General features: G+C 38.7%; 1 protein-coding gene across 1 annotated transcript in view; it reads right to left on the reverse strand.

Annotated features, from left to right (window-relative positions):
* lrp6 (low density lipoprotein receptor-related protein 6) overlaps positions 1 to 11,891 on the reverse strand; it is a 53,655-nt gene extending 41,764 nt beyond the window's left edge. The window contains exons 1-2 of the mRNA XM_088072446.1: positions 11,602 to 11,891; positions 5,557 to 5,953 (exon numbers count right to left, since the gene is read on the reverse strand). Of these exons, the coding sequence (XP_087928572.1) occupies positions 5,557 to 5,953; positions 11,602 to 11,656 (452 nt within the window). The 5' untranslated portion in view covers positions 11,657 to 11,891. The remainder of the gene's footprint in view (positions 1 to 5,556; positions 5,954 to 11,601) is intronic.
* Between the last annotated feature and the right edge of the window lie 1,164 nt (positions 11,892 to 13,055).

Here is a 13,055-nt window from a genome sequence, read left to right on the forward strand (position 1 = left end):
CTGTGATTGAGCTGCTGCAACACTTAAATCCCCCCTCTGGAGATCAATACGGTTTATCTGATCTTAAATCAAACTGACTTGACATATGGAGGGAAAGTTCAGCAGTCCACATACTTCTGTCCATTTGAGGGACAAACAGTGATTTGTCTCATCATCCTCAACACATAAATAAAAAAACCCGCATGTATGACTGAGTACAGTTGGTGTGTTCCTGCTGCAGTACCTTCTTCTTCTTCTGGCTTAGTAACTGCTGGAAAAACAAAACAGCTGCCGCGGCAACAAAGGGTCCTTTGTGAAAACACACGCAACCAAACACAACAACAGAAAACAGGAACGTATGCAACTCATTTTATGCATCAATGAAGGAGCCTCGGTTTGTGTAGCAGTCATGCTAATGAGACCAGTGATGGGCGCGCGCGCGCGCGCGCACACACACACACACACACACACACACACACACACACACACACACACACACACACACACACACACACACACACACACACACACACAGAGCATTAAATCCGAAGGCGGTGTAGTTATTTGTAGTCGAGTGTGATCACAGCTTTGTTCAACACCTTACTTCATCCTGTAAACGGAGTCACAGACGCATGAATCTGACTGAACGCCACACAAACACTTCAGACTCATCCTAACATCTTTTACTCGTGTACTTTGGTTCATTTGGCTCCGAAACAACAAAAACACGTTTAATTTCTGCTCTGTTTAATGTTCCCAGTGACTCTTTACAAACTACGCAGACACTTGACGTCAGCGTAATAAATGTCAAACCTAAGCACGAACATCAGAGTTAAACAGCGTGCTCCTTAAAAAGCGCAGTCAGGTGTGTGAATAAATGTAATTATAAGCTGGAAAATATAAGAGATGCCTTTCACTGAGTCAGACGTTAGAAAAAAATCTAATTATGAAATCCAGTCGGTCCACAAAGACCTCAGCAGCCTGACGTCCACACAAAGGAGGAGGACGAGTAAACACGGAGACACATGGACTGACAGGTAACTCACTGATGATGTCATCCTGCAGATTACTGAACCTGACATGTTAATCGATCTATTGCAGTGATACTCAACCTTTGGACCACGACCGAATCTGACGCCCAACAGGGTGCTGCGTGCCCCCCGATCGTTTTCTAATACACAACTCAAAGTTATTTACACTGGGAACTTTTGTAGTTATAGTATCCGTAAGGTGAAAGAGCGCATAAAACAGCATCAAAATAGAGCTCGTTGATCAAAAAAAGTGCCAGTGGAGAAATCTCTGCATCCACTGACAGAGGCCCTGGCTAAGAAACTAATGTCCTAAAATCCCAGAAGCATCCTAAAATCCTAGAAATGTGCTAAAGTCCAAGAAACGTCCTGAAATCCAGAAATTGTATATATACACACGTATGTATGTGTGCGTGTCGGTCTATAGATAGATATACACTATCTATATATAATTTTCTTTAAATTTACTTAATTTTACGTAAAAAAAAAAGTCACAATCACGAAAATACATTTACAAAAAAAGATCTGGATCATCTGAAAAATTAAAACTACAATTAAAAACAACAAAACTTTCTCATTAATGCCAATAAAAGACAACTTTATCAATGAATGTTTGGCCTCATATCAGATCAGAATTTTATAGTGTTTCATGAACGGTTAATGCTCGATATCCAAAATGTGCTACGAGGTTAAAGTCAAGGTCAGCGCTTTAGAGTTTTATAGGACAAAGTCTGAAAATGTTCCCGTTAGTACGGAGGGAAGTTCTTGCTGCGTCGCTTTATAATAATCTGGTTTCAGTGTTTATGTTTCAGACGAAAACAAATGTGACAAAAACAAGCGTACAGTTGAGGATAAAGTACCCGGAGAGATGTCGTCTGCGTGTACGAGCGAGCGGCTCGGTGTGACTTTTATCTCTGACACCGTGCTGGATCAAACACCGAGGAGGGAGGAAGAGTTTCCATGAATAGAAACCCAAGAGAGAGGAGAAAGAAAGACAGCGAGGGAGAGCGACAGCCCCAAATTTAAATAAAACTAATGAATACATTACAGGCCTCTTTTATCTGCGTCCTAATGGATTTACATCCTAATCTGACGCCTCTCTGGAGCCCGACACTGGAAGCACTGAGGGAGAGGAGGAGACATGCTGATGAAGGACAGGAACATGAGTGGCTTAAATACAGACTCGAGTACAGTAGAGGAGCTCCGGTCGATCCGCATCCCATATTTGTTCCAAATAGTTGGATCAGTCGTGTAAATAGCGGCCGACCAGATGATGCAAATCGTGAGGCGATTTCTCTGCTATAGTTTAGGCCAGTGGTTCCCAACTGGTGGGTTGTGGTCTCAAAATGGGTCCAATCTGACTGGACCGCAAACGACTCCAGAACATGTTAAATTTGTAAAAAAAAAAAACAAAAAAAACCCCACATTATTATTATTTTGAATTTCTGGCACCGGGGCTTTTATTTTGAAACTCTGTTTTCTGCTGTTCAGTTACTATTTTATCTCCTTGTTTTTGATATTATTGGATCTGTGGCTTTGTGACATTTTTATGTCACTAATCTTTAGTCACTTTTTTGGGTTGCAGGAGTATATATTTACTAAGTTTTAATTAATTGCTCTTTATTTTACAATTTGTTTTAACTGTGATTTAAGCCCACGTGTTGAATACATTTTGTGAAATAAAACTGAATATGTGGTGATTTTTCTAATGTGTGGACCAGGAATGATAAAAAATTAATCAATGATAAAGTAATTGGTTGTTAAAATTGTAATTGTACATGTGAAACTTGAATGGATTAATCGACAGTCGATGCATTGCTGTCAAATTAAATTCAATATGTTGCTGTGGGATTTGATTGAAGAAAAAAACACAGTTGGTATTGTGTGAAATAGGCATGTTTTAAATATGTTTTAAAATACCAATCAATTAATCCATTGTTAACTTTAACAATAAGAGCATACATTAAGCGGCGCGTGCTGTCTTTTGGCGGATATTACTTGTAGTTGTCCAGCAGATCAACGGGCAATATATCAAATAAATGAATAAAAATTTGACTTATTAAATCTCCTTCTATTGTGTGACATATAAGAAGTGCTGCAGAGACAATTAAAATTAAAATCATATTATCCGGTTCTGTTTTTTCCCGAGCTGTGAGCGAATCTGGCAGGAAAACACATTAAATACTCTATTCTGAATGATATAAAGGACACGTTACGCGTGATATACTTGATCTGATCGTGCATGATAACATGACACACGACAGTCAGCACTGAGCGGCACCAGTTACAGCGAAAAATTGGGGAGAAATGGCACGGCATGAAGGCAAAAAGGTCAAAGTTGAAGAAAACTACTCAATAATTTTCTATTTTTCCAGGAAAAGGAAATCGCCTGTTGATTTATTTTACATATACAGAAAATTAGTCTCATATTCCAGGACACTTTTTTTGCATTTGGCGACTGTTTAGATGTGAAACTTGCGGGTGATTTGATTTTGTTGTAATGTTTATAGTTTATTCAGAATCTGAATCTGAGTAAATGTTGAATCTGAACTAAAGACCTCATTTTTGTTCAGTTTTCTCTGAATATTTGTAGGAAAACTGTTCATGTTGACATATATGAGACTTATTTTGTTGCAACTGTACTTTCTTGGAAATAATAATATGCATTTTTTTCAGTATTTTGTCCTATCATCAGAAGTATCATCATCACAAACTGCAATTTTCTGTTTCATTTTTTTATATCTAATGTTTAACTCCTGTACATTGCGAGCAAAGCTAACGGGAGTCAGCTCCTTGTTTGTGTAAACATACTTGACCAATACAGCTGATTCTGATTCTGATTACAAAATACGCTCAATATGATATTATTTTAGGGCCATATCGTCCGCCCCGCTGTGAAGTTGTTTGTTTGAGTAATTCTCGAGGAAAGCACAGGCGAAGCTATCGGCCCGTTCTGCACAGGCGTGTTTTGAACGAGCACCGGTTGTGTTATTCTCCCTGTACCGTGACGCCGTCGGCGCAGGTCGCTGATGCAGGCTACTTTTTAATGACAAGTGCCGGTTCAGCCTGTTTGTATGGATATTATGTGGATATTATTACTACTATTATTACTATTATTAATACTATCACTACTATTATGTGTGCGATGTCTTCAAACTGATGTTATTACCATTATTAGTATTATATGTACACCTCTACATATTCCCCTTATTCTGCTGTCATCATTACCATGCTCATGTGTATCCTTACCATCATCAGATTGCACCTTACCACTGCATTTGCACTACCTCAGTACTCTTTATTCTATTTTTATATATTTATGTTTATTTCTATCTTCTATTATTCTTCTTATTTTTCTATGTATGTCTCTGTATGTCTTACGTGCCAAGCTGCTGTGACAACTAAATTTCCCTCCGGGGATCAATAAAGTCGTCTAAGTCTAAGTCTTGTATAAATTCACACTAATTTAAGCTCGTACATCGGACCGGCAAAACCAGAATTCAACCCGGCTGTAATTAATATTGATTAAGTCTATTTAGCATTTGATGAGACAGTCTGTTCTCGGTGTTTGTCTTCCTCTCTGTCTTCCTCTCTGTGTCTCTCGAGCTGGTACAAGACATTCCTCCTCGTCCTCACAACAGAGAAAAAACCTCCAACACTGACGCCGTTGTTCAGCTTCCAGGAGCGCTCGGTGGACGGCAGCCTGCTGGAGGAGCAGCTCAGTCACCCTGCAACCCAATCTGATCCAGGACAAGCAGCAAACAAAGCAGCAGAAACACACCCCTCCCTGCTCTTGTTCAGGAGTCAAAGCCTCGGGCTGCATCCAGTTTCTCTGCTGCGTTCACACACATTTGACCAGCGGAGACGTTTTTTTAACCACAAACAGACGATGTGGGTGTTTGCTGTGAAAACAAGTTCAACACCGATATGAAGGCTTTCCAAGAAATAGTTCATTCTTCTTATTTTCCTTTTTTCTCAGCATGTTTCTGAACTAACGTTTCTCCCACTTCTTTCTGACATATTAAAGTATATTAAAAAGACATACAGATTAAATTATATAAAGGAGATAAGTTAGTTTACAGAGGAGATTTCAAAATGTTGCGATATATATCGTGTGTCGTGACACAGCGTTAAAATATCGTGGTATTATTTTAAAGCCACATCGCCCAGCCCTCGGTGCAGCCTGATTCAGGGTTTTTCTTGGTGTCTGAGAGCTTTAGATGCAAATCACAACATCTCTGAACCTTTGATGCTGTTTTCTGTCTCTGCACTTCAAAATAAAAGCACTAAATGTCCACAAATGCTCTTAAAAGGCGGCTGATTCAGCCAGCGACAGATGATTCAGTGTTAAAGGTTCATTTACTGAACTACTGCCACGCATGGACCTTCATCAAAAGCTCCATCGCCACATTGGTCTCATATTGCAGTTCAGAGGGTGAAAACCTGGAAATGCTGGTCCCATTTCACCTTGAATCAAGTATCAAACTCACACTGACTCATCACCAGAGTCCTGAATCCCACCACCTGTAACCCAAACTCTCAGACTCACCCTCGTTCTGGATCCAGAGCGATGGCCCTCGGCTGGTCCAGCTCCTGCCAAAACAAAACTTTCCTCAAGGACCCGTCCAGCTCCGCCACCTCGATCCGATTGGTTTCCGAGTCCGTCCAGTAAAGTTTACTCCCTAACCAATCACACGCCAGTCCGTCCGGGGAGGCCAGACCCGGGACCACCGTCTGGACCACGCTGGCCCCCGACTGGTTGAAGACGGTGCGTTTGATGGCCTCTTCGCTTACATCGCTCCAGTAAATGAGGCCCTTGGAGTAGACGTAGTCCACGGCAGCGGCGTCCTCCAGCCCCCCCACCACTACCGTGGCGTTGGTCTTTTCGTGTGCCGCATCCACAAGCCGAAGGTCTCGCCGATTCGCATACAGCAGCAGCGGCACGCCTGGAAGACACAAAAAAATACATTAAAACATACATTTCAACAGTGAGAAATACACCAGTCACGCAGTAAAATGATGAAAATACACAAATCTAGACCCTTTAACAGCAAAAAATACTTCATTAAAAATACATTTAAACTATAAAAAATAAACAAAAATAGGCCACTGAAAGTGTGAAAAAAACACAATTTAAATTGTAAAAAAGACAAAAGTAGATAAAAAATACACACTTAATACACATTCAAACTATAAAAATTACAAAAATAAATAATGCACAATTTATACTGTGAAATATAAGAAAATTACAGAAATAATCCACAATTTAAACTGTGAAACACACAAAAACAAAAACACATAATTTACACTGTGAACAATATGGGTCGTTTGCTTGTTTTTTCCCTTTGTTTTGTTTTTAAAATTGTATTTTCTTTCCTTTTTTGTTGCTTATTTTCGGGTAAGTTTTTGTAACTTTTGCTTTTTTTGTTGTCAATTTCTTGTTAAGTTCGTTGTTTTCTTCACACTTTATTTTAAAGAATCAGGCCATTTTGCTACGGTGTTAGATGGTAAGTAGCAGATTAATCATCGGATATACATTTGGGCTGTTTAGTGAAAAAAAACTCAACATCCTGGATAAATTTTAGGAAAACAGAGTCTGTGGTTGGTCTGCTAAAGTGACAAGTTGAGGAGGAGGCGAGGACTCTGAGCTTCCTCTCCGCTCGGTCTTGGCTCTCGGCCGAACCCACGACCTGACACCTTCAGCGCTGCACGCCACCGAGAGCTGCCAGCCAGTTTTCACTTCACTCAGGGGGAGAACTTCCTTCTCCAAATATTTACCAAACCACAGCATCAAAATCTCCGAACGCAGGAGGACGCGGATCCTTCCAGACTGCTTACAGCCCGAGCAGAGGCTGGAGGACACGTAAGGACACTTCTACACACGAGACTGTTGGAGCATTTATTATCTACTGATCTGCTGAACGCTGCATCAATTAATCGTTTGTTTGGTGTAAAAAATGTCAAAGATGACGCCCCGCGCACCATACAAACCCCAAAATATTCAATTATACAGTGGAGAGGCTGGAGAAGCCAATTTTTACGAGTGCGCCTGACATTTAGCTCTGTGTGTTTATGTGAGTAACTTTTATTCCCACGCATGTTCAATTAAATAAAGCATGTGTGTATGTGTGAAACCGCACCCTGAACTCCGCCTCCTGCAAAATTACAACCTTAACGTACCGGTAATTCAAAATGAGCTGACATATTGATTGTTTTTCTGTCCATAAAAAAAGCGGCGGTGCCCGTTACACCTGTCCCCGGCCCTGAAAGGCTGCGTCCAGACCTGACGTCTCTGACCGAGGACACCGCTCCGCCCCCCTCTGTCTCACCATCCTAACAGTTTAGACCAGAGATAATAAACCTGCTCTGTTTAGGGGCCACTTCTGCAAAAATGACAGAAGGCCAGGGGCCCCATACATGTTTCAAGGATTTTAGTACATGTTTGCACCTCGGGACGTTTCTCAGATTTTGGGATGTTTGTCGGATTTAAGGACGTTGCTAAGATTTAAGGACGTTTCTTGGATTTAAGGACGTTTCTCGGATTTAAAGACATTTCTGGAATTTTAGGACATTTCTCAGATTTTAAGACGTTTCTCGGATTTTACGGCGTTTCTCAGATTCTACGGCATTTCTCGGCTTTTAGGACATTTATAGGATTTTTAATTGTTTCTTTGAATTCAGGATGTTTCTAGGATTTTAAGACATTTCCAGGACTTAAGGACGTTTCTAGGAAAGCGGGATGTTTCTCGGATTTTAGGACATTTCTCAGATTTTAGGGACATTTCTGCAATTTTAGGATGTTTCTGGGATTTTGGAACATTTCTAGGATTTTAGGACATTAGGGGCCTAGCTAGGTCCTCCGTCAGGGTGTGTGGGGGATCCTCCAGTGGCACTTTTTCTTTGACAAACAAGCTCTATTTTGATGCTGTTTTATGCACCTTGTGTAAATTAAAAGTACAAAAGTTAAAGTGTGAATCACTTTATTTTTACTGTGAATTAGAAAGTGATTGAAGGGCCATGCGGCGCCCTATCAGGGGCCAGATTTGGCCCTTGGGCCATAAATAATGTATCACAGGTTTATACACTTCACTCATAAACCATAGAGGAATTAGAGGTAGAGTAACTCTGGGCTTCATGATCAAACGTGGTCTCTCTCTCACCCTAAATGTATTATTTTGGGACCGTGAGACAAAGTAAAAACAGGTTTAGGTGCACCTAAATCATGTGCTATGCACCCAACTAAAACAGTTAAGCACACCTAGCAACCAACGTGAAAGGAGCCGACCTGCCGACTGACAAATCTAATAAAAAACAATACTCTTCCTGTCTAATCTCAATGTTATTTTATGATTAATTACACAGCAGACACTTTTGCAGAGTCTCATTTTTTCTGTTTTCCTCTCTTTATAGCTCAGTAAGTGAACATTTTGGGGGTTCAGACTGTTGGTTGGATAAAACAGAGCATTTTAAATTATCATTTTTTTCACATGAAGAGAGATTTTTCACTTTTTTTGTGACATATTTTTGGCATCACTGTGATCTAGAGTATTTTTATTATACTGTCTATTATTTCAGTCGCTGGATTAGTCAAGAAACATTTGTTTAGCCATTTTATCCACTAAACAATGGATAAAATGACTATAAAATGACAATAAAGTGAGAAGAAAGCTCCAAATGAACTTATATGAACGTCTTGTTTTCTCAAAAACACAAAGATGTTTAGTTTACAGTGATATAAGACAGAGAAAAACTGAATATCATCACACTGGAGAGACCGAGAGCAGAACATTTTTCACATATTTGGTTGGAAAATAAACTATTAATCCGTGAGGTCAAAGGAAAAGTCAACATCAAAGACACAACAGCTCAGCAGCTTTCATATTTCCTCTAAATTTCACATTTTCTGGCCCTTTTTTTTTTAAATCTGAAGGGACAGATTAATCACAGGATTTGTTCTGGTCAAGAAGAGATCTTAATATTTAAAGATTAAATAGTTGCCTGTTCTTCTCCCAGTTGTCCCAACATACGACAGACCGGAGCTGCATAACATTCACTCTTTACTACAATTTTTTTTTCTTTCAATCAATCGATGTTTCGGCTTTTTATGTATATTTTATGTAATAGAGAAAAATACCATTATTTATTAGCATGTAAAACCACCACACCATTGATTATAGGTCCTTATTTATTATTTATAAACACTGTTGATATTCTTCATATTCATATTAAATATTTCTTCCACTGTTTTTGATTTTCTCAGATTTAGTGTTAATAATTGAGTTATACTTAAATAAAATAAAAACATTATGACTGTGACCCAATGATTTTAATGATGACGAATAATGATTTTTAATGATTTTCACTTCTTCTATATTTCTAAATCTGATCGTAATCTTAGAAAGGGGAAAACATTTGGGTTTTGGGCAGTTGGTTGGACAAAATAAGACACAGAAATAGTGAATTCTTTTAAAGGATAGATGTCCAGAAACTGTATTTATGATAATAAAATTCTATATTATACTTGAGTTCAAGAATATATAATCTATTAACTTTTTCTTCTTCTAATTTTTGCCCTTTTTTAGGTAACTTTTATGTAATCTGAATTGATTTTGACTTTACTTTTTTGATACTTTTCCACTTTTTACTAATTTGTTGCTTATTTGTGGGTCATTTCTTGTTGAGCTGCTCATTACCTTTTTCCATGTTTGTGACATAAATCAAGCAGATTTGCTCCAGTGTCAAAGGGTTACGTTTTGATATGATAATAAAAATGTCATTATGCAGAAATGACCCTAGTTAGCTCGTCGGCAATAACACAAAAACAAGAAAGCATAAACTGCTTCAGTTTCACACAAATAAATATATTTAGTTCAGATTTAAAACAAAAACAATGAGCATTAATGCTGTTTATTAACTACTGTGATGGATTTATTTAACTACAGCGGGTCAGAGGGGAGCTAGCTGCTCACAGAGCATTTGTTATGCAAACTGCCATCTAACGTTAATCTAAGTTACTAAATTTTAGGATATTTCTGGGATTTTAGGACATTTCCAAAATTTTGGGGTATTTACAGGATTTCGATAGTTTCTGGATTTCAAGAAGACATTAGGACGTTCATTGGCTTTTAGTATGTAACTACGATTATAGGACACCTCTACGATTTTAGGACATTTCTAGGACTACATATATATATATACACATTTCTCGGTTTTAAGATGTTTCTTGGATTTCTCGACATTTCTAACATCTTTGGCCATTCAGAGAAGTTTAGGTCATTTTTAAGATTTTAGGACATTTTTCTGATTTTAGGACATTTCTTTTCTAAATGTGAACCGGATAATTTTGGGACATTTCTAGGATTTAAGGGCACTTCTTGTAATTGCAGACATTTCTTGGATTTTAGCACATTCCTGGTATTTGTAGGACGTTTCTAGGATTTTTGGACATTTCTAGGAATTTAAGACGTTTTTAGGATTTCAAGACATTAACTGCATTTAAGGACATTTCTAGGACTTAAGTGCATTACCTGTATTTAAGGCCATTTCTAGGACTTGAGGGCATTACCTGTATTTAAGGCCATTTCTAGGGTATCAGAACTTTTCATGGATTTTAGCACATTTCTGGGCTTATAGGATATTTCTAGGATTTTAGCATGTTTATAAGATTTCAGGACATTTATAGAATTTCCAGAAATTCCAGACATTTCTATGACTTTTAGCACATCCCTAGGATTTTGGACATCTGTCGGGTTTTTTTTCTTTTATTTCAGGACAGATTTCAGGATCTTATTAGGATTTTATGGACATTTATAGGATTTAGGACATGGCACTTTCTTTGGTGGATAAACAAGCTCTTTTTTGATGATGTTTAATGCAATTTGCCAACTTATTTATACTGAAAATACAAAAACAATCCTGAGAGTGAATGAATTTATTTTTTACTGTGAATTAGACAGTGCTTGTTGGTCAGTTTGAATTTTATCACTTCTGTACATTAATGACTCCTGTTACTGTTAGCTTGTTAGCATAACACCACAACAACGACATAAACTGCTCCTGTTTTTAAACACACTAATGTAGTTAATTACATATATTGTTTAAATATTAATTTTCAATTTATTACCTTTAATATTAGTGTTATTTAACTACAGTGAGCTAGAAGGGAGCTAGCTGCTCATATAGCATTTGTTGTGCTAACTGCTATCTAATGTTAATCTAAGTTACTAAATCAAAGTTAGCATGCTAACAAACTGATAAAAACTGGGTTAAAAACACAAATAAGCTGGGAAAATGTGGGGTAAAGAGGCTGCGGGCAGAGCTGTGGGATATTTTTCCAGCTAATTTGGCTAACAGAGGCTATTTGTGGTTTCATTATCCTCTGCTCCAGCGGCAGATCAGCACGCATAGCAGGCAGGCTAACGTTAGCTCCGCTCGGGAGAAACCAGACCCCGGAGAGGGAGAGGGCCCCGGACACTGCTCCCAAAATCCCCCGTTAAACCCGCTGCTGCTCACTGTTTACAACACTTTTACACATCTACGGAGCACACACGAACGAGAAAAAGACGCGAAAATGAGGATTTGTGCGTGAACTCACCTCGTATGAGAAAACAAAAACTACACAACAACAGGCTCCGCAGCACGACACCCATCTTTCTCCCGTTTCTCGGCCCTGCCGCCCGCTCCCTCCTCAGCGCGGTGCTCCCATCGCTGCGGCCGCTTCCTCGGGGGTTTTAAAAACACGCGGATTCCCAACAGGTTGCGATCGAGGTCCAAAAATGCGTTAAATTATCCCAACTTCCATCCTGGCTGCGTGCTAACTGCGTTGGATCAACTCTCTGTGTCTCACATTGTCCTGCAGGAGATCCGTCGTCTCCTTCCGCTGTGAGGAAGCTGCTCCCTCCTCCTCCTCCTCCTCTCCCCGCCTCCTCCACCTCCACCTCCTCCACCTCCACCTCGCTCCTCGGCTCCACAGCCTTCTATTGTTGTTCTGATTTCATGCTTCGGAGCCAAAGATAAGGTTACCACACAGAAAACGCCTCACCGCCTGCACGTTTCTGCACCATCCCGGATCCTGCAGGACCGGAGCTGCACAACAAACCCGAGTCCAGCTGCAGACACGCACATTCCTGCGGGACTAGTTTATCACAGAGCCACAGTTTGCACCCACAACAGCAGCTCACACGTACAGAGATCCACCGAAAACACTTAAACTGGAAAAAAGTACTATTTTCGTCCAATTTATTGACAAGGAAGTGTGAAAAATATAGAAATCTGGCTGCAACCAAAAGTCAAACTTCACCTTCTGCTCCAAACTGATGAAGTTTATGGAAGACAAAAAGAGCCAAATTTAAACAAACTAATAAATGATTTTGAGATAATCCCAGAGAAACAGTCAGTGTGAAGTGCACGAGTATTAGGGCCATGTTAAAGAAAAAAAAGTTATATTTTGAGAATAAAGTCATAATATTCCGAGAATAAAGATTTGACTGTGAGAATGAAGTCGTCATAGAAAAAAATTGTAATATTATGAGAAAAAAGTCTTAATATTTGGAGAATTAAGTCGTAGTTTTACAAGAAAAAAGTCAGAATTTAATGAGAATAAACGCATAATATTACAAGAATTAAGGTGCACTCTCACAAGAAAAAAAGTGATAATTTTATGAGAAAAAAAGTCATAATATTTTACAAATAATGTAATTTTATGAGAATAAAGTCATTATATTACAAGAATAAAGATGCAATTCCAAAAATAAACTCATGTTATGAAAAAAAGTCATTATATTATGAGAATTAAGTCCTGATTTCACAAGAAAAATGTCGTATTTTCATGAGAATAAAATGATATTACTACAAGAATAAAATCATAATTTTACGAGAAAAAAACCCCTCAATTTTACGAGAATAAAGTGTTACAACACAGAAAACGCCCCGCGGCCTGCATGTTTCTGCACTATATGCAGACCAGATAAAAAGAGCCAAATTTAAACAAACGTTCAGAGAAATGTTTAAAGTTCAGAGAAACAGTCAGTGTGAAATGTAGAATTGGAG

Source organism: Plectropomus leopardus, chromosome 22, assembly GCF_026936395.1.
Source record: "Plectropomus leopardus strain MGB_pleo_1.0 chromosome 22, ASM2693639v1, whole genome shotgun sequence".
NCBI classification, from domain to species: domain Eukaryota; kingdom Metazoa; phylum Chordata; class Actinopteri; order Perciformes; family Serranidae; genus Plectropomus; species Plectropomus leopardus.